The sequence below is a fragment of the Xiphophorus couchianus genome, chromosome 21 (assembly GCF_001444195.1).
Source record: "Xiphophorus couchianus chromosome 21, X_couchianus-1.0, whole genome shotgun sequence".
NCBI lineage: Eukaryota > Metazoa > Chordata > Actinopteri > Cyprinodontiformes > Poeciliidae > Xiphophorus > Xiphophorus couchianus.
Genome location: NC_040248.1, coordinates 7,471,074 through 7,497,970, shown reverse-complemented (window position 1 = coordinate 7,497,970; position 26,897 = coordinate 7,471,074). Strand labels below are relative to the sequence as shown.

Here is a 26,897-nt window from a genome sequence, read left to right as displayed (position 1 = left end):
TTAAATGCAAAATAGCCAGATTCTTGTAGGGATTAGTTTGCTTTTTTCACAGATGTACAAAGAAATTTAAAACCAAAAGCATCAACAAAATGCGACTTAACCACACTCAGTATCTGAATCTTTCAAATTTAAATTTACGTATGTATGAAGGCTCAAATAAATATTGAAACATATATTCAATTTATTAAAAATGAATTCGGGTCTATGACACTCATAAAGTGCCCAGAAATTATGTGGATTACAACTATATAGATAAACTGAATTTAAAATAAATAAAAAGTATTAAGCTTGTTTTGATTAGTTAGTACTTGAGTTTTTCTTGGAAGGCTACTTTTTACTTTTATTTGAGTAACAATATGCCGAAGCAATTCAATTTTGGGGCGTTTACTCTGCTAGTTTGTCTCTCAAACTCACTCTCCGTTTATGGAATTATTTTTATTTTGAAAATCTAGTTAGGAAGTTCCGGTTAGCTCGGGTTAGCTTTACAGCATTCTATTTGCTAGCCTTCAGCTAGCAGGTGTCGCTAGGTGGCTTTAAGTAGAGGGAAATAACATACAAGTTCATCGTGATTTCCGGTCAGTGGTAATAGCAGAGGGCAGGTGTTAAAGTGGACTCTCCCACCTGCGGCCTGGTCGGACCTGTCAGCTCCTCTCATCCAGCCTGCTGCTATTAAACCTGTTTAGCAGAAGCAGAGTTCAAAGTGAATGGCTGAAGGCTCCTCAGGTAACCGCTTTACTTTCTAAATACCAGCGAGTGAAAGTGTTTGAAGTTACATTTTAATTATCAGACATAAAACACTCGATTAGCCACGTTAGCGAATTTACTTACAGTTCAGTGCTATGCTAGCTGTGTTAGCCAGCTGTTAGCAGTAACTTTTTAATTAAGGATAATGTTGTGATTGTTGTTTCAGCCTAGCTTTGACACTTTCCTGACTTTACCTGACATAAAAGCACGTGACTGGGAACTTTGAAACCGACTTTCCACCTGAGCTTGATACTGTAACAGGAGCTGGGAACATGTGACTGGTTCTAGCTCCAGCAGCTAGTGGGGTCAAGTTTTACAAACCTCTGAGGATATCAGAAATGGACCTGGATGGTTAAAATAAACTGTTTTCTGATTTAAGAAGGGGATATGTTTACTTTTATGTATTTTATGTTCATACGGTTTTCTGAAATTTCACTGTTTAAGATTAAAACCTATTTATAAGTATTTTAGCCGAATTTTGACAGGAAGTTTCAAATGTTAACAGGATCCTGGTTAGGTAAGAAAAAAAAAAAAAAAAACCATTGGAACCTGGAATATTTTGTCATACAAAATTGTAAAAAAAATTCTTAACTGTAATAAATATCTTCCATTAAAAGCTAAATTACACAATTGTTTTACAAAATACTGTGATTATACAGGAATAGCTAGTGAATTTAACCAAAAGAGGCCACAGATTGTTGAAAAACATTGCTCGTTTTAGTGCCAAAAGATCCGAGATAAAATATGTACTTGACTAAATTCTCTTTTATTCGTTTACTGCCTGAATAATTATGTATTTGTACTGAATCCTTTTTTAACTCATTGGCCTGAGTTTGCAATCTTTAGCTAAAAATGCTAACTAATGTTTTTACAAAAGCAGATTTTAGCAGTTTTTCTGTGGAATCATGCGTTTGAATTTCCATAATAGGATGGCCTGAAAAGTAGCAATATTGTTTTTTAGATCTATTTTACTTATTGGGTTAGAAATTACCTACTTTTTAAAATAATTTCCATTAGAGTCAATGTCTGTTAGGTTAAAATTTTGGAGCACATCTGGCCTGTTAGCACAGGAAGTTGATGCGTTTGGATATTTTTTTTTTCCTTTCAAAGGCAAATAAAAGAGTTGTAACTACAAAACACATTTTATTTTTTCTTAATTTAAACAGGCCTCTTGATTCAGTGTAATTTTATAATAAAGAAATATAGTAGATAAATATAGTAGAGGAATATTGAAAAAAAAGTGCTTTCAACTTGAGGATGTTAACTTTAATGGCAACCATTTTGACCTTTTTTGGTCTTCTGTTCCATTTTATATGACTTCTTAATAAATTTGAATTAGGGAAAACGTTCTTTTTTTCTAAAATGGAGCACTGTGAAGTGACAGTTCCTTCTAAGTTTATTCATAACCCCTGATTCTCTCCTCTCAATTAGACATCTTCAGTTACTCTGCTATGTTTTCTGTCTGCAGACCCACCTGACCTCAAGCCAGATGGGACGCCACATCACAAGCAGCACCACCACAGCTCCAGAAGAACCCAGCCCAGACACAACAATGACAGAAACCTCAGCGGTTACAGCTATGATCCAACTCAGCAATATGGAAACTTTCATCAAGGTTTCAAACACACATTTGGCCAAAATAATTCACATTACGTTCAGTATGCCACTGCTCCCTATCCAGAAGGGGATGTAGCCAGGAGAAGAGGCAGAGGAAGAGGACGGAGAGAAGAAAGCAGATGTTTAAATGAAAATGTCGGAGGTTCTGGTTACCGGCAGCAAAAACCTGGTAGGAATCCAGATCTTTTTGGTGCCGGCAACAGATACGCTGGTTCCATGGACGGACCTGATGCGCCGAGCTGGAGAAGAGAAAATGGGAGCAGAGTTTTTCTGGAAACTCAAGTTAAAACACCAAGAAGCACCAACCAGGAGCAGAGGACGGGAGAAGAAAATGAGAAAGGTGATCATACTTCCATACCAGATCAAAGATCTCATGGTTCCAGAGAGGAGACCGCCAAGAGCAGACCTCAAACTTACGATCAACAGAGGAAAAGCAACGACGTAAAGCGGCGCCAAGGACCGATCAAGCCACCAAAATCTCCGTCTCATGAGGATTCGGGCTCAAAGAGGGGGGAACTGGAAGGCACTGAACATCTCCGAGCGTCTCAGGATCCCGCCTGTAAATCTGGAAAAGTCTCAGGGCCGCAGAAACCTTTTCAGGGAAGAGGCGGGAGAAGGACGAACCATCAGAGCATCAAATCGGGTCAGAGGAGCTCGGACAAAATGCCAAAAAGCAAAGAGACACAAACAGGTTGGGTCACAGTTTTTGTCTGTCATTGTGGGAATCAAATTCACTGAAACAACTTTTCACGTTGCATATTTTCACAGAAAGTAGTCCATAAATGAGACCAAATATGGAACATTATTTTTAAAAATGTAAACATTTGCTTTCCTAATTTATTTGCTACATTTACAGCTGCATTAAATGTAGCAAATGCCGATATATAATCACAATAACAAAATATATCGTGATATGCATGCAATCAATATCAATAGATAATGCATCAGATTTTTAAATAATCTCCCAAATTAAATCAAAATTAATTTGATTAAGCACTGAATTAATCAAAATACACTCAAATGAGTTTGTATTCATCACACAATCAAACCGTCAGATGACCTCATCACCCCGTGAAAATAATCCGAATAGTTTGGATGTATTTTTTTTTCTTTCCTTCTTACAGTTTTTGTTTAGATGGAAAGTTAATGTTTGACCTGTTTTGCTTTTCTATTTTGCACACAGGTTTTTGGTGCATTTCTGTCCTAAAGAAAAATATATAAAACTTCAGATATCTCCCAAACGACATATTAACATACATGGAAGAACCTTCAAAATCTGTTATATTATTGGCAGAAAGTCTTTAAGTATTTAATTGTGAAAAATTTGGATCAATTCAGGCTGCAATGTGAACGTCGCCTTAAATGGGTTAAGTCACAAGTGTCAAACTCAAGGCCTGTGGACCAAATCCGGCCCGCCATAGCTTTTTATGTGGCCCTCTAGATTCTAGACTAAACACTGAATGTGTTTAAATATTATGTTATCAATCATATCAATGCAGGATTTTTATGCTTACTGCGGAATTATATCAATCAGTTCCTCCAGTTTCTTGAGAATTGCACGCACTTTTTTGCTCTAATACATAATTGGGAGTTTATTCCAGATTTTTCTCAAAAATGTAGAACTTTTTTACTTGTACTAAACAGCTGCCTCAAATTTATTTGATGCCAGGTTACAGTCCATGAACTATACAAATAAGCGCAAATATTGCAAATATTTCCAAATTAGTACCACAAACACTTTGATTTTTATTGCAAAAAAATCACAAAAAGAATCACAAAATCCTGGAGGAACTGAAAAGATGTTTAATATTATTTAATTTTAAGAATTTATTGATATTTTAACAGTTTAACTGGTTTTATCAATACATTCTGGCACAACCGGCCCTTTAAGAGCCTTCATGATGTTGATTTGGCCCAAAACAGAAATGAGTTTGACCCCCCTGGGTTAAGTTGACCTCTCCACTCTTCCACCAGTTTCCTGCTCTGTGTCTGGGTGTTGAGGTCCGGTTTCCTGTGCGCTCTGATGTCCGCAGGGTGCCTGATCGAGCAGCTGTCCGAGGAGAAGTACGAGTGCATGGTGTGCTGCGACATCATCCGGGTCATGGCCCCGGTGTGGAGCTGCCACAGCTGCTTCCACGTCTTCCATCTGAACTGCATCAAGAAGTGGGCCCGGTCCCCGGCCTCGCAGGCGGACGGTACGGCCCTCACACACACACAGAACGCGACCCTGATTCAGAATAATTGATTCCTGCTGATTCGGCAACACGCTGTGCTTTGTAACAATTTGAAAAGAAGGAGCAGGTGTTTCTTTTGTTGTTTTTTTGGGGGGTTTTTTTTGTAACTCTGACGTGAGCTCATGTTGAGCTGCTGGTTCTGTTTTGGTCAGATTCTGCTGAAGGTTGGCGCTGCCCCGCCTGCCAGAACGTGGCACTGAAACACCCGACCACCTACGTCTGCTTCTGCGGTGAGAGACTATGAGTCGTTCCTTCTCCTGGAAAATGTCTGGAGTTTGATTTAATAGTTTTCCAGGTTTGGAAAACGAGTGGGAGAATAACTTTGTTACATTTATTATCTGTCTTTTCATCCATCCATCTCTTTTATCAATCCTTCTATCCATATTTTCTTTTTGTTCCATCCATCCTTCTTATTGTCCATCATCATCCATTTATGCATCATTCATCCCTTTGCTCCTCTTTTCTTTTGTCCATTTCTTTACATGTCTATCCATCTTTCTGTCCATCATCTACCTTTTCATCCATCTATAATCCATTACCTTTACTTATCCTTTCCTTTGTTCTTACGTCAGTCTTTTTTTCCTTATGCAATCTTTTTGTCCTCATCCATCCTCATTTCTTTCTTTTATCCATTCTTCCATCTATCTGTCCTTCTTTAATTTGTCTTTGTTCATCCTCAGCATCCATCCATTCTTCTGTCCATCTTTTCTTTTCTGTCCTCTTACACATCTATCCATCTTTCTTTCCTCTTTTCATCTATCTATCATCCATCTGCTCGTCTTGCCTTTTATCAATCCATACATCAATTTTATTTATCGTTTCGTTCTTCCTTTTATCCTTCTGTCCGTTCTGTTTTTTGTTCCCAACTTCTTCTTTCATCCATATTTCTTTCTTTCTTCCATCTATCCATCCTTCTTTCATTTATCTGTCTGTCCATCCTCATCCCTTCTTCCCTGCTTTCTCCAGTTTGGTAACTGTGGGAATTTCAGCGATAAATTAAATGTTTTTAAAGTGATTTTTTTCCCCCTATTTTTAAACATAAATGTTTAGCAACACACCCTACTCATCTTAAACACAGCAATGTGTTTTTTTTACTAAATATTTTTATTATATATTCAAACTGACTAATAGAAATCCGATAATTTCGTTAAACGTCGGTTTCCTCTCATCTGCTGGAGCTGAGATTTCCTTTCCGTCGATCGGCAGGCAAAGTGACGAACCCCGAGTGGCAGCGCAGCGAGATTCCCCACAGCTGCGGTGACATGTGTGGGAAGAAGCGGAGCGGAGCGGACTGCAACCACCCCTGTAACATGTGAGCTGTGAAAACGCAACAACACTCTGAGCTGCAGGACAGGACTGAATGTTGAGTAATTTTTAGGTGATCAGATGACAGGACGAACACAGCGCTGCATTTCTTCAGCTGGGAAGTAACTAGAGGTTAGAAATTAGATCCTTTGTGCCAGAATGATGTCCAGGACATGATCCACCTCTTGTCTCTGAGGGCTATACAAGGAAAATAAATGTCAGTCTTGAAAGATAAAGTGAAATCTGCAGATTCTGAGCATAAATATTTAGCTGTTTAAACTTGAGCAAAACAGGATATGCAAAAGGATTCATGAGTGGTATGATTAGACATGCCTGTACTGGATTTCAGTTTATTCTGTTTACTGTGAACCTTCTTATGTGTTTGGAATAAGGAAAGATACAATGTTGATGATTAGAGTATTGGCATAAAAATGGCTGAGCAAAAATGAACACCAGATTTCTGGAGCTGTAACTACTAAGCATGACAACAAATTGTCCCAGAAATTATTGCCATAAATGACAATATTGCCATTTTAAGACCATTTTCAGCTAACGTGATAATAATAATGTTATATTAATGTGAGTGGATCCTCTCAAAGATAAAAAAAACACTTCAATTTCTAAATAATATTTAACACTGGAACTGGAAAACACTTTAAATATCCCAAATACACAAATAAAACAATAATAAATAAATAAATGGATAATGAACAAAATGTAACAAAATTGCATTGGAAGAATCAAAAAGAAAATGGAAATTATAGCGCTTGTTGTAATTTATTATACAATTAATTGATTTATTGCTTATAGTGGTAGAAAAGGGCCATCGTTCACAGCTTTATACTGGTTTGTCACATAAAATCCCAGTAAAATATGTAGAATTTTTGGTGACTTTTTAGTGTTTTCTCTCAGCTTGTGCCACCCTGGACCTTGTCCTTCATGTCCTGCCTTTGTCACAAAGTCCTGCGTCTGTGGGAAGATGAGGTAAAAGCATAAAAACATGTTCATGTTGGCTATTTTTATTACCAATACTTCCTTACTATTGAATTATTTGTCAGCCTGTTTGATGTTTTCGATGTTTATTTTGTTTTAGTCAGCCAATGCGCTGCGGCCAGGCCCCAGTCCTGCAGTGTGACTCGGTCTGTGGGGCTTTACTCAACTGTGGTGAACACTCTTGCGCTCTGGTGTGCCACGGCGGGGCGTGTCAACCCTGCCAGCAGCAGGTTCAGCAGGGTGAGTCTATCTCAGGCACAAAACACAGTTTATTTTTATTTATTTTCATTTTAACTGTAAAGTAAATGGTTTATGATGAGACAAGATTGCGTTTCTTTAAGGTAATATAGCACATTAGATTAAAAAGTGATAATAATAGAAACTATTTTAGCAATTATGGACACAAAACTGTTTAAGAAAAAATATTTCTGTCTCCATACTTGTTGCTCTCCTTACTTTACTATCAAGAAAGACAAAAACACAAATTTATATGACTTAACAAGGAAAGTGGCTTGATGTTAGAGCGGCTGGATTATGAAAAGGTTTATTTTATTTCCCTTGAATTTGGGCTTGAAAGAAAATAAATTTCTTGTTTAATCTTCACTTAAAATAATTGCCAAAGCATTTATTGAAATGTTGACTATTGTATTAAAAAAATTAAATAAAATTAGTAAGAGAGTATACATTAACAATCTCAGGAAAACTAAATCCAAAATTTAAAATAATTTGTACAAAAACATCAAGAAAAAAAAAGAAAATATTATAAAAATTCTAAATGAATAGAATAAAAACCAAATGAGAGAAATCAATAAAAAGGCTTAATTATAATAACTAATCTCATTTTAGTTCACTAAACTACGGTGTCCTAGAAGTGCAAATCACATCAACAAATCACTAAACTGTGCTAACTTTTACATGATTAATTGTCAGAATAATTGATAGAAAAATTGATTACTGAAATTATTATTAGTTGCAGCCTTAAAACAACTAACTGGTTTAATCTAATCTCGTGTTTATTCCCTGTAGTTTGTTACTGTGGCGTGACGCCTCGCACCGTCCTGTGCGGCACAGATAAAGACGGATTTGACGGCTTGGGACATTTCTCCTGTCAAAAAGTTTGCTCTAAGTAAGTGTCTATGCTGTGGAAATGACATGGAGTCGTCCACAGAGTTCTTCCTCGGTGACCGGAGCCCGTTTTCTGCTCAGGATGTTGAATTGTGAAGCTCACCGGTGCCAGCAGGTGTGCCACCGCGGGCCGTGCCAGCCGTGCCCGCTCTCCCCCAGCCTGGTGAAGACGTGTCCCTGCAGCCAAACGCCGCTCTCCAAACTCCTGGAGCTGGGCTACTCTGAGCGGCGCAGCTGCTCCGATCCCATCCCGTCCTGCGGAAAGACATGCAACAAACCTCTGCCTTGTGGCTCCAACGGTAAGGAATGTTTTACAAACATTTGAAGCTTTAAATCTTATAATAATCTTACAATTTGTTGGCAAATTGTGACAGCACCAAATATATTTACTAATGTTTTGGAAGTGACTCATATGCACTTAGCATATGATTCACTTCCAATCATATGAAGTGAATCATATGAAAGTGGAAGTGCATATGATGCAGAAAACTTGCTAAACCCGGTAATTGGGCGCTCAGGCAGTCATTCATCCAACGGTCCAGGGTTTTTTTTTTAGTTAAAAAATGTTTAAAGTTGACAGGAAACGTGAAAATATCTCTTGATAATTATATGTTATTGGAAGATTAATGCCTGAAGACCAACTATAAAGTCTTAAATTGCAAACATTAAAAAAAGACTTAAATAAATAAGCTATGCTTAGCTTGGAGGGGGCACAAGTAAAGCCTGGTGGCCCGCCAGGCTTATTACACACTGGGGGAATCCCTGATATAATTTTAAAAACACAAAATCTTACCAAGTATTTTCTGTGTATAATCTAGAGCAAATATCTTAATTCACTTGAAATAATATAAAACTAACTTACATACAACTTTTATTCCAGATATAGGAGTTTGCTTTGAATTAATAATTCATCAATATTGATTTATAAAAGTTCTAAATCTGCTGGCAAATAATTTCACTTGTAAAAATGTATTACAAGAAATGTTTCAATCTGCCAGTGGAACTAGCACTTTTTAAATCCATATTAAGGAAACATTGACTCCAAACAAGCTCCTAGATCTTGTTGAAAAGTTACTTTTAAGTTAGTTTGTTATTATTTCAAGAGTACAAAGACATTTGCAGTAGAAACTAGACAAACGTACTTAGGAATATTGTGTTTTTGCACTGTATGTACTGATACGACATGATAAATGGCTGGAAAAATAAGTGGGTATATTTGCTAACAAAGCTTTTGCAATAAATCAATGGGAGGAACATCCTCAAGAGTTTTACAAGCTGCTGCTGTGAGTCCATTGCAGATGAGAAGCATAAATTATTTATGTTGACTTCCCAAAAGAAACTGTGGAAATTTATGCAACCAACCATAAACAGTTAAACTTTTTCTAAAATGTTTGATCAAATGTTTGATCAAGAACTCCCTTAATTTGCCTCTTCATCATCCTGCAGATGTTAACTTTTATCTTTAAGATTTATTTTTAAAATCTGATCTCTGTCTTCCTGCTGGTCCATTGTGTTGGTTTTTCACAACAAACAGGAAGTGCATTACCAGAAGTCCGCTGGCATTGTTTTTGAAGCATATCTGCAGATTGTGATCTTGTTTTTTCAGACACCATCCATTTGTGTCAAAATCTGTGTCATGAGGGGACCTGTGGGCCGTGCACTTTGACCTCCACCATCAGGTGCCGCTGTGGCGCCAAGACCAAGGTGGGCCACAACGTCATCACAGCAGATACGTTTTCAAGTTTTTAAAACTCAGAATCTGTAAAGATTCCTCTTTTATTTCAGGAGGTTCCATGTGCAAATATTCTAAAAGAAGGTAATATTTTAGCTGAGTGAAATATGACATCACTGCGTATGTCACTTCCTGTTGTAAATGTCCGCTGTCTCCATCCAGACGAGCTCGTCTTCACTTGTGAGAGACGATGCAACAAGAAGCGCTCCTGTGGTCGGCACAAGTGTGGAGAGCTTTGCTGTGTGGTGAGTCCTCCGTAATCTGGACTCCGTTTCGGTTGAAGCCCGGCTTCAGAACCAGCCGGAGTCATGCTGGTTCTGAAACCCATTTGGGTCGCTGGACATATGATGTCCTTTAGCTGAACCAAGACGACTATGAGAGATCCAACTCTTTATCTGTCAGGCTGTCCATCAATCTATCTCTTTGTTCATCCCTCAATCAACCCTTCCATCGTTTTATTCATCCATCTGTCCATTCATTCATCTTTTTATTTGTCTGCCTGTCTATTCCTTCATCTTCCCATCTCTTTATTTATCCTTCCATCCATCTGTCCATTAATCATCTTTTTATTCATCCTTCTGCATGTTTATTCATCATCTCATCTCATTTGTTCATCTTTTTATTCGTTCATCTGTCAATTCATTCTTCTTTATCCATCCCTCTGTCCACTAATCCATCTCTTTTTGTCCATCTGTCCATTCATTCATCTTTTTATGAATCCATCTGTCCACAAGTCCATCCATTTCTTTTGACTCCTCATTCTTTGAAAAACCAATCTCTGTATATTTCATTGAGAAAATGTAGAAATGTCTTGCAGCTCTGTTCAGTCTTTTTTTTTGTTATCCAGATTTTTCTGCCACTTTGTTACTCATCACTTTGTTGTTCTGTCACATAAAATCCAAACAACACACATTGAAGCTTGTGGTTGTTACAAAATGTGAAAGAAGGTTAAGAGGAATGAAAACTTTTGTAAAACGAGTTTAAAGTTTGTCTGAACTGCAAAATGAGTTTGGTATTTTGTCTCCATTCAGAACGTGGATCACAGATGCCCCATGATCTGCAGCTACAAGCTGAACTGCGGCCTCCACCGCTGCCAGGAGCCGTGCCACAAAGGGAACTGCGAGCCCTGCTGGCAGTCAAGTGAGTCATTTTTTTTTCTCCCCTACAACAACACATGAATAAACACCAAGAACCAGTTTAAAGTCCTCACTTCATTTCTCTGTTTCTTTGTGGTGTTATGTTTGGCTCTGAGTTTGTTGCGACTCCCCCTGTTGGCAGGTTTTGATGAGCTGACGTGTCACTGTGGCGCTTCTGTGTTGTACCCTCCAATTTCCTGTGGCACAAAACCGCCCGAGTGCAAAAACCTGTGCATGAGAAGACATGAGTGTGACCATCCAGGTAAGGCGGGCCGATAAAGACATCAACTGCAGCTTTAAACAGGGTTAGGACTGAAACAATTCATCAGACTAATCACGATTTATCGATTATTCAAATAATTATTGATTGATTCATTAACTGGAGCATAAAGACTCAAAAAAATAGCATTTATTGGAAGAACAACTTTCTCATAGTATTAAATAAGCCAAAACTGTACATGAGATCATATATTTTTCATTTAAGATAAAAAACATCTTTTTCTGTAAATGTTATTCTCAGAACTCAAGTAGAATAGTTTTAGCTTTACAGGCAAAGTTTTTGCTTCAGTAAGAAAAACAATCTCCTATTCAACACCTTTTGTTATTCAACTAAGATTTAGTTAATCCAAAATATTTACTAAATAATAAGCTCTTCATACATTGATGGCAGAAGTATTTTTTAGCCATAAATGATCATGCGTACATTAAAGAAATGCAATATTATTACATTTTAGGCAATAAATATGATGAATTAATAATTTATTTGCATCTATTAATGTATATATTCAAAAAGGCTTAAGTGGTCAAATGGAAAATCTGCAGAATGTGGCAGTTATTTTCTCATGTAATTGATCATCAGAATAGTTGATTAATTGTCAGAAAAATTGTTAGTTGCATCCTTAAACAAGACATTTTAACATTTTTCTTCCCCTGATTTAGTGTTTCACAACTGCCACAGCGATGACAAATGCCCGCCTTGCACATACCTCACTCAGAAATGGTGCATGGGAAAGCATGAGGTAAACCCCACGAAGGTCACCGAGTTATTTTAGTTTTATTCATTTATTATTATTGCAGTAAGCTTATTCCTTGGCTCCACAGCAACGCAGCAACATCCCTTGTCACCTGCAAGACATTTCCTGTGGTCTGACATGTAATAAGATGCTGCCTTGTGAAATGCACCGCTGCAAACGGCTCTGCCACCGCGCAGACTGCCTGCCAGAGGGCGGCTGCCAGCAGCCGTGCATGCTGCCCCGGCCCGAATGCGGCCACCCATGCGCGGCTCCGTGTCACAGAGGCAGCAGCTGCCCACGCACTACCTGCACTGCCAAGGTACAGACCACTTTCCAGGAAACTGACGTTTCTGACAAATAAAACAAAAAAAAAAAAACCTGCTGCAATGTAGCAAATGTTTAATTTAGATCAGGGATGTCCAAAGTGTGGCACGGGGGCCATTTTGTGGCTGAATTAAGAATGATACAGGTGATCATTTTAATTTGCGTAAAGTTGTTACCAACATAATTTATAAGGTTTTACAATAAGAAGTTCATTCAGAGACTTATTGAAAAGCCGACATTGCTCCACAAAAATCAGCTTTTATTGAATTTATTAAACGTTTTTCAATAAAAGGATCCGAATCTTATTCTTATAACTGATAAAAAAAATTGTCCAGTCAAGCTCAAAACAATTTGAAAACTAATTTTCTTTTTCTTAATACATCAAAATCACATTTATGTTTGTCTCTACGATGAACAGCATCCCTTTGCTTAAAAAAACCAATAAAAAATAAATGACTTTATTTGCTTGATTTTAGTTTATTTTTCTTTTTTTCAGCCCACAAGTACTTTTGACTGAACAATTTTGAAAAAACTTTGGACACCCCTGGTTTAGATCAAAACATCACTACTGCTTAAATTACTTTTAACAAAGTTTCGGATTCCTGTTCTCATCAGGTAGCGCTCCAGTGTGACTGTGGTCGGAGGAAGGAAAGTGTTGCCTGCACAGAAGCTGCTAATTCCTATCAAAGGTAACTTCTCCTCACTTTCTTTCTGTTTTGCAATTAAAATATTCTCTAATATTTCCTCCATAGATACGCAGCCATCGCGATGGCCAGCAAACTCTCTGACATGCAGATTGGCGACTCCATGGACATCGGTCCGCTCCTCACCAAGAAGGAGCTGAAACAGACCAGGTGGAGGAAAACAAAATGCTTCATTTTACAGTGGCTTTCTAAGTATTAGGCTTTTTTACATCTGAGTCATGTTGCAACTAAAGCTAGAGCTGATTTCAGTCGTTTCTATGACAGGTATTGGTTCTAGTTGGAGGTGAGTGGAGTTTTTAAAAGCGTTGTGATTTCAGACTCGAGTGCGATCAAGAATGCGCCACTTTGGAGAGAAACCGGCGCCTGGCTGAGGCGCTGCAGATCGACTCCTCCTCCGACCCCTTCAACGTTCGTTCCTCCTCCGTTTACAGCGACAGCCTGAAGGAGGACGCCAGGTTTGACCTTTTGCTCCTGGGTTTTTGAGGACGCCTTGTCTTTTCTTTTACGTCCCAGCAGCAGATAACACAAAGTGTGTCGTCGCAGTAAAACGCAGCACGACTCTGCTTTCAGGAAGGACCCGAAGTTCCTCGCTGAGGTAGAGGAAGAGATCAAGAATCTTGTTGAGCTCGCCAATAAGGTAGCATCACAATCTGATACTAATTTACGTGTGGAGGCTTTGAAGATTTGCTTGTTTATTTACCTTTTGGGACAATAACAGACAAATGGAGAGGATTACATCTAGAAAAAGATGGAATGAGAAAATAAGAATGCGGGAGAAAAATGACTTTGTGGTTTAAATCATGGTTTTCTTTCAGTCCTTGTGTCATATTTTTTCTCTTTCTTTTTGTCCATTCTCTCTTCTTATCCTTCCATCCACCCTTCATTGTGTCCTTATCTTTGCCATCTTTGAATCCTTCCTTGCTTGTGTCCTAACTCTTTTACTCTTATCCTTGATCCCTTCCCTCCTTGTGTCTTACCCCTGTTCAATTCAATCTTCCTTTGTTTGTGCCGTTTTTTTCCTCCCTTGTGTCCCCTTTCCTTGGATTTCTCTTTCATTTCCTTCCGCTCTCATCATTCCTTGTCTCTTTCTTGCTTCCTTCTTCCCTCTCTTTCATTTCTTCCTTCCTTTCTCCCTTCCTTCATTCCTTGTGTCCTATTCATTTCCTTTACTACTTCACTTTTTCTTCCTTCCTTGCTTCCTTCATCCTTCCCCACCTCCCCTACTCTTTTCCTTCCTTCCTTCTTCTCTCACTTTTTCATGTATTCATTCTTCCCTTCATTTCTTCATCCCTCCTTACTTTGTTCCTTCTGTCGTCTTCTTGTGTTCTATACAATTGTACAATTATTTACCATGACATTGTTGCAGTGAGTTGCTCCTCATTGTAACATAATTGGATAACATAATATTTTACATTTTAAGCTAAATGGAAAGGACTCTATGCTTTAAAAATATTCTGGATCAATAAAGGTTTTTATTCTCAGTAAATTATTCTAAAAATCCAAAACGTTTAATGAGGGAAAAATATCTTGAGCTGCGTTTATTAGCAGCTATGTCTGCATGAGTTTCTGCAGAAATCCCTGCAATTACTCAGCATTAAACTGTCAGGAATCATCTTCATCAGGCCTGAATTGCTTCTCTGTTGCTCATCCTCATCACTGATGCATGCAGGGAAAGCAGCCGAAGAAGAGCCACTGCTTCCCACCGATGAACAGGGAGCACCGGAAGATCATCCACGAGCTGGCCGAGGTCTACGTCGTCGACAGCGTGAGCTACGACAGCGAGCCCAAGCGGAACGTCGTCATCACCGCCCACAAGTACGTCTGCTAGCAGATATGGCGGCCCGGCGGTGGCACCGATTGTGGTTCTGAACCTGTGTATCTGTGTTGGCAGAGGGAAGTCGGCCTGTCCGAGCTCGACCCTGACGGCGCTGATAGAGAGGGAGACGGCGGCTCGGGCGCCTCCCCCTATCCCTCATATCAAGCAGCACAGCAGCAAGTGAGTCATCCTCCATGATTAAAGAATTTCTGACATTTTAGTTGAGGCCAAAACTGAACTTTTTGGTTTGTATGTAGGCCTGTTGCAGTAAGCAATAAATCAATTAATCAATCATTTCGATTAGCATGATTTATAGCTTGTTTTTCTTTTTTCTCTTTCTACCAAAAACTGGTTTTAAAAAAATGTCTTCCGTCTGTCTTGCTCTTATTTTGAACTACAATTTTGTTTACACAGTCTACATAGTTAATCTTATTGGTATTTTTGTTTATTTATTTTGGATATTTAAAATGTCTTCTAGTTTCTGTGTTAGATGTTCATTACACTGCAAAAACAAAAAAATCTAACCACGTATTTTTGGCAAGTTTTTAGATATCTAAATCCAAATCTAACTATCTTAGATTTGTCTTATTTCAAGTGTACTAACTTTCAAGTAACTTTTCTGCAAACTATAGGACCTTGTTTTAAGTAAATAATTCCTTAATATTGACTTATAAAGTGCTAGTTCCACTGGCAGATTATTTCATTTATAATTTGGGAAAATATCTCATTATAAATTAGATAACCTGCTATTGGAGCTAAAATGTTTCTCAATACTAAGGAACTAGTTAAGAAAAATAACCTTGTATATTTTGCTGAAATGTTTAGTGTAAGTTAGCTTTAAGTCTACTAACATATCTACACTAGAAACTGGACAAATATACTTGGTAAGACTTCATGTTTTTGTACTGAAACTTTAAAACCATGTTTCTTTTTCTCCACTGCAAAAACACAAAATCAAAACCAAGCATTTTTGTCTAGTTTTTAGTGCAAACACCTTTTGAGCACTTGAAATAAGACAAAACTAACTTTGAAGTTATTTTTCACAAGATTAGGAGCTTGTTTCAAGTAAACAATATCTAAATACTGATGAAAATACTGGTTGCACTGGCAGATTTTTTAACTTTTAACGTGGGAAAAATGTCATTATAAATTAAATAATATTAAATATTCTTTTAAACCAATATTAAAGAATTATTGACTTAAAACAGGCTTATATTTCTTGTTGAAGACTTTCTTTTAAGTAAGTTTTAAGTGTACTAAGTTATTTGCACTGGAAACTAGACAAAAACACTTGGAAACATTTTGTTTTTGCAGTGAAAACTGCTTTTTGTCTATCAGATAAAAACCGATTAAAATGCATGACTGACATTGTTGCAGTGAGTTGCTCCTCATTGTAACATAATTGGATTAAGGTTCAATCAAGTTGATCTTTTTTCTTTCTGATTCCTCTCGTAGGGCTGCGGGTGGAAGCTGGTCAAAGATGGTGAAAGAGGAGCCTGTGATAGATTATTTTGATGTTCAGGACTGAGAAGGAATGAAGAGAAAAACTTCAAGAGCTGCTTGTTAACTTCACTATCCGTCTGACTAAAACAATCTGGAAAATGTAATCATCAAAGTTATATTCAGAATATTTACAAATTTGATGATCTACTCAAATTCATCCATGCTCAGCAGAAGTTCCTTTGAAAATCAGTTTGTATGCAATTTAGTAAATTCATTTTATGATATTATCGTCTTCAAATGCAGAGATTCATTTAAAACAGCAGGCGTTCTCTCCAGCTTATGGTCCTTAGACCAAACGCCAAGCTTTATTCTGAGCAGTAAAATGTCTTTTGATCTTTTTGTCGGTGTTGAGCCAAGGCTGCTGTTGTAAAAACCTCATGGAGGGAGTGGGCTGCACTGCAGAAGGAAAACATTGTGGGAACACAAACACTTTGACCTAGATGGAGGGCTGCACCTCCCGAAAACATTCTGGAGGCGTTTTGAGGTCGGCCTGCTGCAGCGTACCTGAGGACGCCGTAGCGCGGCGGCGGATGCGGGCGAAGCCGGAGCCGATGAATCATATTTTTGTTCCTGAGATGACAACAGAAAGATTCCTCTTTATTAAACCGAATGTACCCGATCACAACATGCCAATAAATTTGAGAAAACCACCAAGAAACGCCTCTACTGTTCAATTTCCTGACTCTTTTTAAATGTAGAAGTACACAAGTAAATGCTACAAACATTTTAATGATTAAATTCAACTATTAGATGTTTATGACATTTTAATGCAGGAATGTTTTAAAGAATTTCAACTAAAACTATAGTAAATGGAAAGTGCATAAAATAAATTCTAATGTAAAATGCCACTATTTCAATGAAACTTGCATAGATCTACTGCACAGTAATGTTTGTAAATTTAAGCTAGCAAAAACGTTAACTAAATATTTAGCTTATAAATCAAATGTTTGGTTTGGAAAATATTTACTTTGGAGCTGAACATTAGTTAGCTATTTAATTTGAAAGCTATATATTTAGTTTCCAAACTGAATATTTAGTTTACTGACTGAATATTTTAATTTGCATGCAAAGTACTTGGTGTGTAAACTAAATATTTAGCTTTCAAGCTAAATTTTTAATTTGCAAGCTAAAGTTATGAAATATTAAAACAGTTTTAAATAGAAATGCTAAAACATTTAGTTGGGAAATAAATACTTAAATGTTTAAATAAATGCTAAATCTTTATGTGCGAGCTAAATATTTTGTTTACAAACTAAACATTTAATCTTCTAACTAAATATTTAGCTTGCCAATAAAACATATAGTTAGGAAGCCTAATACTTAATTTGCAAGCTAAATATTAAGCATGAATATTTAGTTTGTAGATGGGAATAAAATATTTAGCTTTAAAACTAAATGTATAGCTTCCTAACTATATTTAATTAGCAAATTAAATATTTTGCTTTCTAAGTATTTAATTCACACAATATTTAATTCCCTAATTACATATTTAATTTTCAAGCTAAATACTTATAAATTAATATTTTGTTTGCATTTGGGAACTAAATTTTTAGGTTGCAAATTAATAGGTTCATTACTAAGTATTTATTTAGTAAGCTAAGGGGTCTCAAACTCCAGTCTTCGAGGGCCGCTTTCCTGCAACTTTTAGATGTGCCTCTGCTGCACCACCTGAATAGAATAATTAGGTCATTAGAAAGGTTCTGGGAAACTGATCTGCACAAGCAGGAGGTAATTAAGCCATTTCATTCCAGAGTTTTGTACCTGCGGCACATCTAAAACCTGCAGGACAGCGGCCCTCGAGGACTGGAGTTTGAGCTCCGATTTAAACATTTTAAATTATTTATTTAGCAAATTAATCATTTAGTTAGGAAGCTAAATATGTGCAAATTAAATATTTAATTTCCAAACAAAGCATTTAATTAGCAAAAGATTAAATATTTATTTTTAAAACTGGCATTTATAAATGTATGAATGAGATGGTGAAAATATGACTCCATTTGTTTTTGTCTTTTTTGTTTTTTTTTTAATGATGGTGGCTAAACAAACCATTAAATATTCCCGTATTTTTTTTATTTAATTTTTTATGTGTAACTTTAGAAACTGCATCCCATTTTGTTGAAATCCCTACACCCGCCTCTAAATAAAACCTTCTGCTGATGATGAGGAGGATAATTTGTTGACGCTCCCTTCCTCTGGTAATTTTTCATTATATCGCCTCTCCAGCAGGGACCGCGCCTGCGCCGCTGCGCTCCTTCTACCCCCCTTTCCCGACCGAGGCTTCTCCAATCCGGGCTCTGGCTCCATCCCCGGCTCGGCGTCCCACAGGCCAGCGCTAATAAGTCGCTTAGCTGCCCAGTAATGGGGAAGTGGTAGAGAGAGTGACAGAGAGAGAGAAAGAGAGGGAGAGAGACGCCGCTGTGCTGAAAGCCGAGAGGAAGTTGAGGTGGGAAGCTCCGGACCAAAGACCCGCTCCACACAACAGACGGACACATCCTACAGTTGCTGTTGTTGAAACGCTCCCCAAAAAGCGCATAGTGATGGAGAGAAAGGTATGGATGCTTATGCTACCTTGTAGCACATTTTGCTCTGAGTCTCTGCCTGCTCATAAATCCGCATCCACCATGAAAACTATTCCTTGTTACATTTTTTCCCTGACGTTAGGCTCAGGATTATAGTGCGCATTGGAGTTTTTTTTTTTTCTTCTTTCGCCTCGCTGCTATTTATTGTGCGTGTGGAGGGGAGGAAACGTACCGGGATTAAATTGCGCTTGGTGAATTTAGGATTATTTCAAGGCGAGCCTTTAGGTTTGGTACGCGGTGTTTTAGTTAACGCCGAACCGGGAGTGGGATGTGGATATTTTGAGGCTTCAGTGTTTGCCTGTCTGCATCATCACACAGCACAGTGTATAGTTGCAGGCTGCACCTCTGCTCCCCCACCCCGCCACCCCTCACCGTTTTGCAGCCGACGCAGACACCAGCGCGGCTTGTTAACCTTGACTGGTGTGGGAAACAGACACTTGAGGAGTAATAGATGGGATGCACCTCCCTGAGGAGAGCACACCATCACATCTTCTCACTTTTTCTGCACATACTTCCCAATTTGACACCTTAATTCAATGATAGTAAACAGAGGTGGGTAGAGTACCCAGAAATTGCACTGAAGAGTAGCTATAGCACATTTTGACTCTAGTAAAGGTGAAAAGTAGAGTTAAAAAGTAAATTGGCTACTTGAAACTACAGTATGTAACTTTTATTTTATTTTTTAATCAGTTTTTTAACATGTTTGTTAAAACTGTCACTATATATTGACAAATAATCTGTCAAAAGATCGATCTCCTCCATCAATCACCCTCAGGTACTCGCTGCTAAATATTCTAATGGCGTTGTTATCGGTGGCTATGCTAACTAGCCTGAGCATTCATGACGGGCTGCTACGCTGCATAGCTAGCATAGCTATGCAGCTATGCTAACTGCATAGCTAGCATAGCCCGTATGCTAGCTCTAGCATACGGGCTCATCCCCTCTTCCATAGTAAGGGGAAAAAGGGTTGAGCAGCACCACTTGGAATTGTGATTGACAGCGCTAAGATCCTCGCGCTGCATTTTGGAGTGGGAACCAAAACTCCAGCCCAAAGTGCCACATCCTTGTAAATCCGGCCCTGGTCACCCAACAGAAAAATATATAAAGTTATGTGCAAATTCTGATATTTTAAAGACTAAAATTACATAATACAATTTCAAAATAACACATTTTAAGCAGAAGAAGCAGTTTTCCAAAAACTATTTTAAAATAAAACTTATAAAACTAATTAGAGTAGTTATTGTTGGAAAAGCATAGAAAACTTCCATGGACACTGTATGGTGTTTAATTCACTTGACCTCCAAATGGCACAAACAGGCCCAGCAGATAAAAAAAACACTAAAACAAGAAAGTTTGTGTAAAAACAAGAACTCACACTTTAGTAAACTGTAGTAAAGTGACGTGTTTGGTAAAATATCCAGAAATGTTACTCAAATAAGAGTAGTGACACTTAATAAAATTATTAATCGATTTAAAGGGACTATAAGTCTATTTTTCCCTAAAAAAGTTACTCAAGTAAATGTAGCTAAGTGTAAGTAGTTACTACTCACCTCTGATAATAAGGATGAAAGCATGACTTTTAGTGAGTTGCATATGTGCAGAACAAAAAGTTTTATTTTTACAGTTAATGTGCTGGCAGGCTGTGCTGCACGCAGCAGCAGGAGAGAGGAATTTGGGGGTGTATGGCTGAAACTAGATCTACTTCTGCTGAGTCAAAGGAAAATTTCATTTTTATGTTAAAGTTGTAGTCAGCAGCAGCAGCAGCAGCAGCTCATTCCCATAAGATCCAACTGAATGTATTCCATTTCTTGTGAGCTTCTGAGTTTTATAAAGCAGGCTTAGAAAAAGATAAACATCTGTACTTGTTGTTTACATCAAAAATGTATTGATTTGTAGATTTTGTTTGTTTTATTTAAAACATAAGCACTGTTTGATGGATTTTTATGAAGGAAATCTGGCTAAGCCAATCTGTACCTACAAAGTTCAAGGAATACTACTAATTCACAAAAGTTGTTGGTAGTGTTACTGTTATTAATAGCATTAGTATTATTGTCAAACAATCTTTATTTATCAGATGTGTTTCTCATCCTGCCTTTTGACCGGAAGCAACAAAATATTCAGCTAAGCTACATCCAGCTCCTTCTAAACCTAACTGAACATATTGTTGCTAAATGAGACTAACGCTTAACAAGCACTTGTGTCGATACCAGCAGCCATGGTTGTTAGCTAACCTATGTATCTAAAGCAGTTTAGCGTATTTTCCTCAATTGTGGTAACAAGGTTTTTCCTATATTCAAGTAGCTTTCCTAAACATTAGCACTGGTCACTCCAACTATGGTGTTACAAAACAATTCATCTAGAAATTATTGGTATATTTATAGCATATTTTGGTATTTGTGGCTGTTTTTTGAGCTATAAAGTGTGTGGAAACTGCATTATTTCTATGCTAAATGTATATAACATGTTTCTAAGCTTATTATGTGTTGCTGCATCCCAACATAAAAAAGCATTGAACCAATTTTAGAATAAGTTTATTTTTGGTTTGGTTGTTTTTGTATGGTTAATTTGACAAGTGGCTTCATATTTGCATGTCTTACTAATTAAATTACCAAAACAAATTAACTTTACAGTAGTTGTATGTCTTACTGAGAAATCTAAGAGAATATCTATAATATTTTATAATCTTAGTAATGTCGGAAAACTCCAGGTGACGTGGATTTTTCCATTCAGTTGCGATTCCATCACAGACTTTTCCATGAAACATTTTAAATTTCTGTCTTTGCTGCTTCATCTTCTCTTTGTAAGAAGAATATTCCTCTCATGAAGAGTCAGAGTCTGGAAGATGCTTTTCTGTTTTAAGGTTTATGGTGTAGAAGAAGTGTTTGGTCATTGTTCGGGCTGCTTCTGTGGAAAAAAAAAAAAGGAAACGGGACTAAAATAGCTTTGTTTTAAGCTGCAGTCTTCCCTAACCCAGCTGCTGGCACAGATATCGCCCTCAGTATAAAGAAAGGAGAACAGTCCATTCTCATTAGTATGCAATGTGCCATCACAGCTTCCGAGGTCTGATAAAGGATCAGAGAATCAGCTCCTTTTACAGTTTGCTGAACGCCTGACCTGCCTTTTTAAGGAAAACCACACACACACACACACACAAACACCAGTCACTTTGTTCAGCCATGTTTGAAATTCAGCTTGGGATGCCCATCAGGGTCTCCTACGTTTTTGTTTTGTTTTTTATTAATTTTGAGACTGATTTTATGAAAAATTTGAGTTAGAAAGTTAAACATTTAGTTGCTCAGTTTTGTGCACATTTGTATTAATTAGGGCTGCAACTAACGATTGTCGTAATATTTGATTAACTTACTAATTATACTGACGATTAATCATTTAGTCGAATAAAAAATAGTCACATGCTGCAGATTTTTTAAAGTCAATATTAGAAATACAATGAACAAATAATTCTTAAATAAGAAAATAAACATCACCTAAAGTGCAATAATATAGGATTCATTTAGTGTGTGCTTGATCATTTGTTGTCTGAGAATTATCAGTTTATTTTTGGGGATTAATTGATTAATAATCGAATAGCAAAAGGTGATTCATATGAGAATTTGTACCAGATGAAGCTAAAACTACAGACAAAGGTTTTTTGTTTTTATCTTAAATATAAAATTTATTTATTTTTTGTTCAGTTTTGCCTTAATTACTGTTCTACGTATGTTTTTCTTTCGGCAAGTAGCCCTTTTTTAGAGTCTCTACTCCAGTGAACGATGAATCAATAAAATAACTGATTAATCATGATTAATTTGAATAATCTTCAGTATTAACTAACCTCCTTCAGTCTGATACCTGCAAATAAAATCCAGTGCAACCTGCTACCTTCAATATAGTTCAAATGTCGGCACTCCACTGATTTCGCCTCTATGAATGAGTGACAGGAAGAAAGCTATTGTTCAAAGAAAGCCATAAAAAGTTCCTTTTACGCTTTGCCACAAGCCAAGAGGTCAAGATTGACCTTTTTGACCTACATGCAAAAAGCTAGGTGTGGCGGAAAGCTAACAGTGCACATCAGCCCACCCCACATCCACATGGCAAACATGGTGGATGTTCACAGGTGATTCATAGAGATGGAGACTTGTTGAATTGAGAAATTAAATTACATTAAATTAAATTGGGACAAAACAAAAACTCTCAGATAACTTACAAAAATGTTAGATGCAATACAAAGTGATTGTCCTTGGTGGACTATAATCTGCTTTTAGGTAATTTATTAAAATGAGGTTAAATACAGCAAACATTTTCTGTATTAAGTTTCTTTTATTAAATTGAGCCCAAAATAATTAGCAAACTGGAAATTTTTTATTTAATAAGGAAAACATGAAAAACTGTTTCAAATTTTAGGATTTATGATGATTAAATCACCTGTTTCTAAAAAAAACAATATTGTTAGTTTATTGTTGAGCAGGTGCAAAAAAGTCACATCAAGTTCTGTGGTTTGAGTTTTTAAAAATTGTTTTTTGTTTTTTCTTGAAAGTACTTTTGAGTTGATAATTTTGGCCCATGTAGCAAAACGTTACAGGCTAAAAGAGCTAAAACTGAGACGAGGTTTTCCTTAAACCCTAAACAAACATCCAGAGGTCACGTAAAAGTCCAGTGAATTAAAAACTGTGTTTGAGACGAGGCAAAATGTAAATAAAACATTCCTGGTATCAGAATACTTTTACAAGATGCTGTATTATTCATAAACATAATGATTTCCAACAAATTAAATCCTCATGGCTGCTGCCAGCGATCTGGAAATATTGTTTGAATATTTTGACTCCTGTAAACGTTTTGAACATTTTACCAGTTATTTTTTTAATACCATCCACTTTATTACTCTATAAATGTATTTTTACGGTTCTAAATGGAGAATTTCCTGACCTAATTTCACAGTCTCCAGTTTCAGGAGCAGATAATTTTGGGTGTTTTGAGCACCATTATCTTACCTAAAGCTTTACTGTGTCTTGGTTCCGTTATTTCTCCTGTCTTTTATATAGAACCGTTTTTACCTTTTTAAACCTTGCTTCCATTTATAAACCAGATAATGAGATTGCCCACTCGACTCTGAAGCAAAATGTCTGGCCTGTAATGGTCTCACAGTTCACAGAGCAGCTGGCTGACCTATTTTAAAGGGAAACGGTTCAATACTGAACACTTTAAACTGCCTCTGATGATTGTGCATGTTGCTGTTATACTTCTGTCTGCTTTTGCTAAGAAACATTCTGGTGAAATGTGAAAATCTTTTTCAAGAAGAATCGATGTTGGCACTAAATCTGAAATGTCAAAAGTTTGTATAATTGGTAACTGCCTTTTTGAAGGACAACTGTTCCTTCTTTTTTGGATATTGTGTAGATATATATATATTTTTGCAATATTATTCATATTTTTGCTATTTTGTTATGATGTTCAACCATAGCAACAGGGAGCAGGTGATATACATTGGAAAAGTGGAAATAATATTTAATTTCCCCTTTTGGATTAATAAAGTATTTTTGAATTGAATTGAATTAGTAAAGCATCTAAAATGAGTGAAAATTGCCAACATTCAAACTGCTGCTTGACTGGAACCATTTAGCATTCATTTTATTGTTGTATAAAAGTAGCAAACATTCGCATTTACATTGAAATTTGGCATCTTTAGCATACAATCTGACTATATGAGCAATTAATTATTGTCTTGATGCCATAATTTGGTTGTTTTCAGTGGTTATGAATTTGTGAATATCCCTGTTCGATGTTTAAGCTTTTGTTTTTCCCAAAAAGATGTATCCCAGAATGACAATAGGTAAACAAATCAGCACTGTTTATGGAAATAACTGACCCAAAATGTTTTCTTAACTAACCCGATCCACCTGAATCCAAGGAGATGTGGAGTATACACTTAAACCTTGCTGTTGTTGTGGTAAAATAATTGTCAAATATTTGAGTGTTGCTTATATTCATGAAAGGTTAGGTTCACACAGCATTCAAATGTGACCCAAATTGGATTTTCAAATTTTTTTTGCCCATATGCAAATTGGTTTTTTTTAGCAAAGATCAGATTTGATCCACTTCCAATTGTAACAGGCACTCCTGTTACCTAGCAACCCAGGCAAAGCCCAGCCTGTTACTTAGCAACCCAGTGAACTCCAGTACATTTGGTCTGCCTAAAAAATATTTATTAGATAGCTGCAGTTGATCCAAAACGCTGCTGCTCGCGTTCTCACTAAAACCGGGAAGATAGAACACATCACCACAGTTTTAAAGTCTTTACATGGCTCCTTGCAATAGACTTTAAAAAAATGTTAATTAAAAATCTGTTAAGCTGTTAACTTAATTTACAAATCGCTGAATGGAAAACACATTAAAGATTGTTGTTGTGTTAACTTTCCAGATCTCTTGGATCTTCTGGTTTTGCAGTATTCAGCTTCTGTTGACCACAAACTTCCAGAAAACTGCAAAACAGCTGAAACACCTTTTTAGAGTTGCTTTGGAACCATAACCAATGGAACATAGACCAACATATTTGTGGTTTATTGTGGTTTACTAGTTGCTGAAATGCGCTATACAAATAAATTAGATTGCTTGATTGCTTCATCAGCTGGTTTTAGCGCTATATGCACTGCACAATGGCTGCTGGAAGAGAGATCTTATTTCAACTGTATTAAAATATTTTCACTAGAAAGAAGACAAAAATATGTGGTGAAATTTTGTGTTTTATAGTGTTAAAGTGACAAGAGGCCCTAAAACAGCTCATTCTGAAAGGAGCTAAAAATGGGCAAATCTCATAATCTAAGAACGAATTTGTACAAAAAAATGCAACGGACATGTTTTATGTATCCTAACCTGTTCAAGGAAGCGTAAAAGGTCATGATTATGCCTTGGAAAGGATTCAGGTTGCAGCATCCTTGTTTGGGTTGAGCTAACTCATGAGAACGATTGAAGAAAGGAGCTTGAATTTGAGTAATCTCTTGTGAAGAGCATCCTGCAGGATTTTCATCCAGTCTTTTTTCTCTCCTGAGCGTGTTTAATTTCCAGTTTCACAGTTTTTGCTCTGAAATCAGCCCGGCCTCAGTCCGCCAGCTGCTGCTCCACTTCTCAAATCACTAAAGTCGGCGTTGCTCTCGCACCATTGGCTGCTGGCTCTGAATGCTGAGCGGATTATCCCGCTGCCATCATTACAGCAAACAGGAAATGCCTGGAGGCAGGTAGTGCTGCGGGCTCGTCCCAGTGTGCTGTTTGCCGCTTTTGGGTGGGGTGGGTTTTGGCGGGGGGTACTTGGCTGTTTTACTGTTACCCCATCTTTCCATCTGCTCTTGCACTGGTTCCTTTTTATAGGTGCTCGATGCTTTGTCCCTGAAACTCTTATTTGCGGCTTAAAAGAACCTTGCCAACATAGCACAACCATCCAGGAGGAACACGGCTGCTTTTCATCCATTTCCCCACAGTTAAATGTTCCAAATCACTTTGAGCGCAAAACATCAGCAGATGCCGCCTTTATTTCCAGTTGTCATGGGAGACTTTTCTCTCTTTCTCTGCAGGTTCTCCTTCGCTGCACATGCCTCGCTCGCTGTGAGAAATCAGCGCTGAAATGTACTTCTTTCCCCCTTTAATCCCCCCCTCAGAGAAGGCACAGGTCGCGCTTTTGTGAAGTCCCTTTGAAGGCAGCCGTCGGCCATTGAGTTGCTCGCCGAGAACTCTGGCCTTTAAGCAGCTTGAGCTGAGTTTTGTCTGCAGCTATTAAACTGAAGAAAGAGAAGCGAGGGGCCCAGCAGTGGGAGCGAATCAGATTTTCTCCATGCCCTCTGTACAGTCCACATTCCCCCTAGTGCACCCCATCTGTCTGTGACAATAATGTTGACAAGGGCAGGTTCACAGTCTCTGGTATGTAAACGTTGCCACTGGGAACTGCAAGTTATCCCTCAGCACTCATATAAAATTTGACTCCTCTCTTTCTTCTTCTCCCCTCTGCGTAATTGGTAGATCTCTGCAGTTTTCTCTCAAACACGTTAAAGCAGAAGGTTTATCGTTTCCAGATTTGCTGTATGAGT

At 37.4% G+C, this 26,897-nt stretch overlaps 2 protein-coding genes across 2 annotated transcripts in view; both read left to right on the top strand.

Moving 5' to 3' along the window:
• The first annotated feature begins 472 nt into the window (after nt 1-472).
• Nucleotides 473-16,904, top strand: nfx1 (nuclear transcription factor, X-box binding 1). Its single transcript, XM_028005492.1, has 23 exons — nt 473-723; nt 2,213-3,052; nt 4,395-4,556; nt 4,748-4,825; nt 5,802-5,907; nt 6,813-6,884; nt 6,994-7,133; nt 7,920-8,019; nt 8,100-8,317; nt 9,625-9,722; nt 9,804-9,834; nt 9,913-9,995; nt 10,782-10,890; nt 11,029-11,148; nt 11,826-11,905; nt 11,988-12,218; nt 12,839-12,912; nt 12,976-13,077; nt 13,245-13,382; nt 13,498-13,564; nt 14,597-14,742; nt 14,819-14,923; nt 16,199-16,904. The coding sequence occupies exons 1-23, from the start codon at nt 705-707 to the stop codon at nt 16,269-16,271; spliced, it is 3,192 nt and encodes a 1,063-aa protein (XP_027861293.1). The 5' UTR covers nt 473-704; the 3' UTR covers nt 16,272-16,904.
• Nucleotides 16,905-18,471: 1,567 nt separating this feature from the next.
• Nucleotides 18,472-26,897, top strand: part of smarcd3b (SWI/SNF related BAF chromatin remodeling complex subunit D3b) — a 48,682-nt gene continuing 40,256 nt past the window's right edge. The window contains exon 1 of the mRNA XM_028004810.1: nt 18,472-18,795. Within this exon, the coding sequence (XP_027860611.1) occupies nt 18,784-18,795 (12 nt within the window). The 5' untranslated portion in view covers nt 18,472-18,783. The remainder of the gene's footprint in view (nt 18,796-26,897) is intronic.

What these genes read in the sequence shown, in the direction of transcription:
- nfx1 (XM_028005492.1), top strand. An exon ending in TGTCAAAAAGTTTGCTCTAA is followed by an intron (nt 8,020 to 8,099) that starts GTAAGTGTCTAT and finishes TTTTCTGCTCAG; the next exon opens with GATGTTGAATTGTGAAGCTC. An exon ending in GCACTACCTGCACTGCCAAG is followed by an intron (nt 12,219 to 12,838) that starts GTACAGACCACT and finishes TGTTCTCATCAG; the next exon opens with GTAGCGCTCCAGTGTGACTG.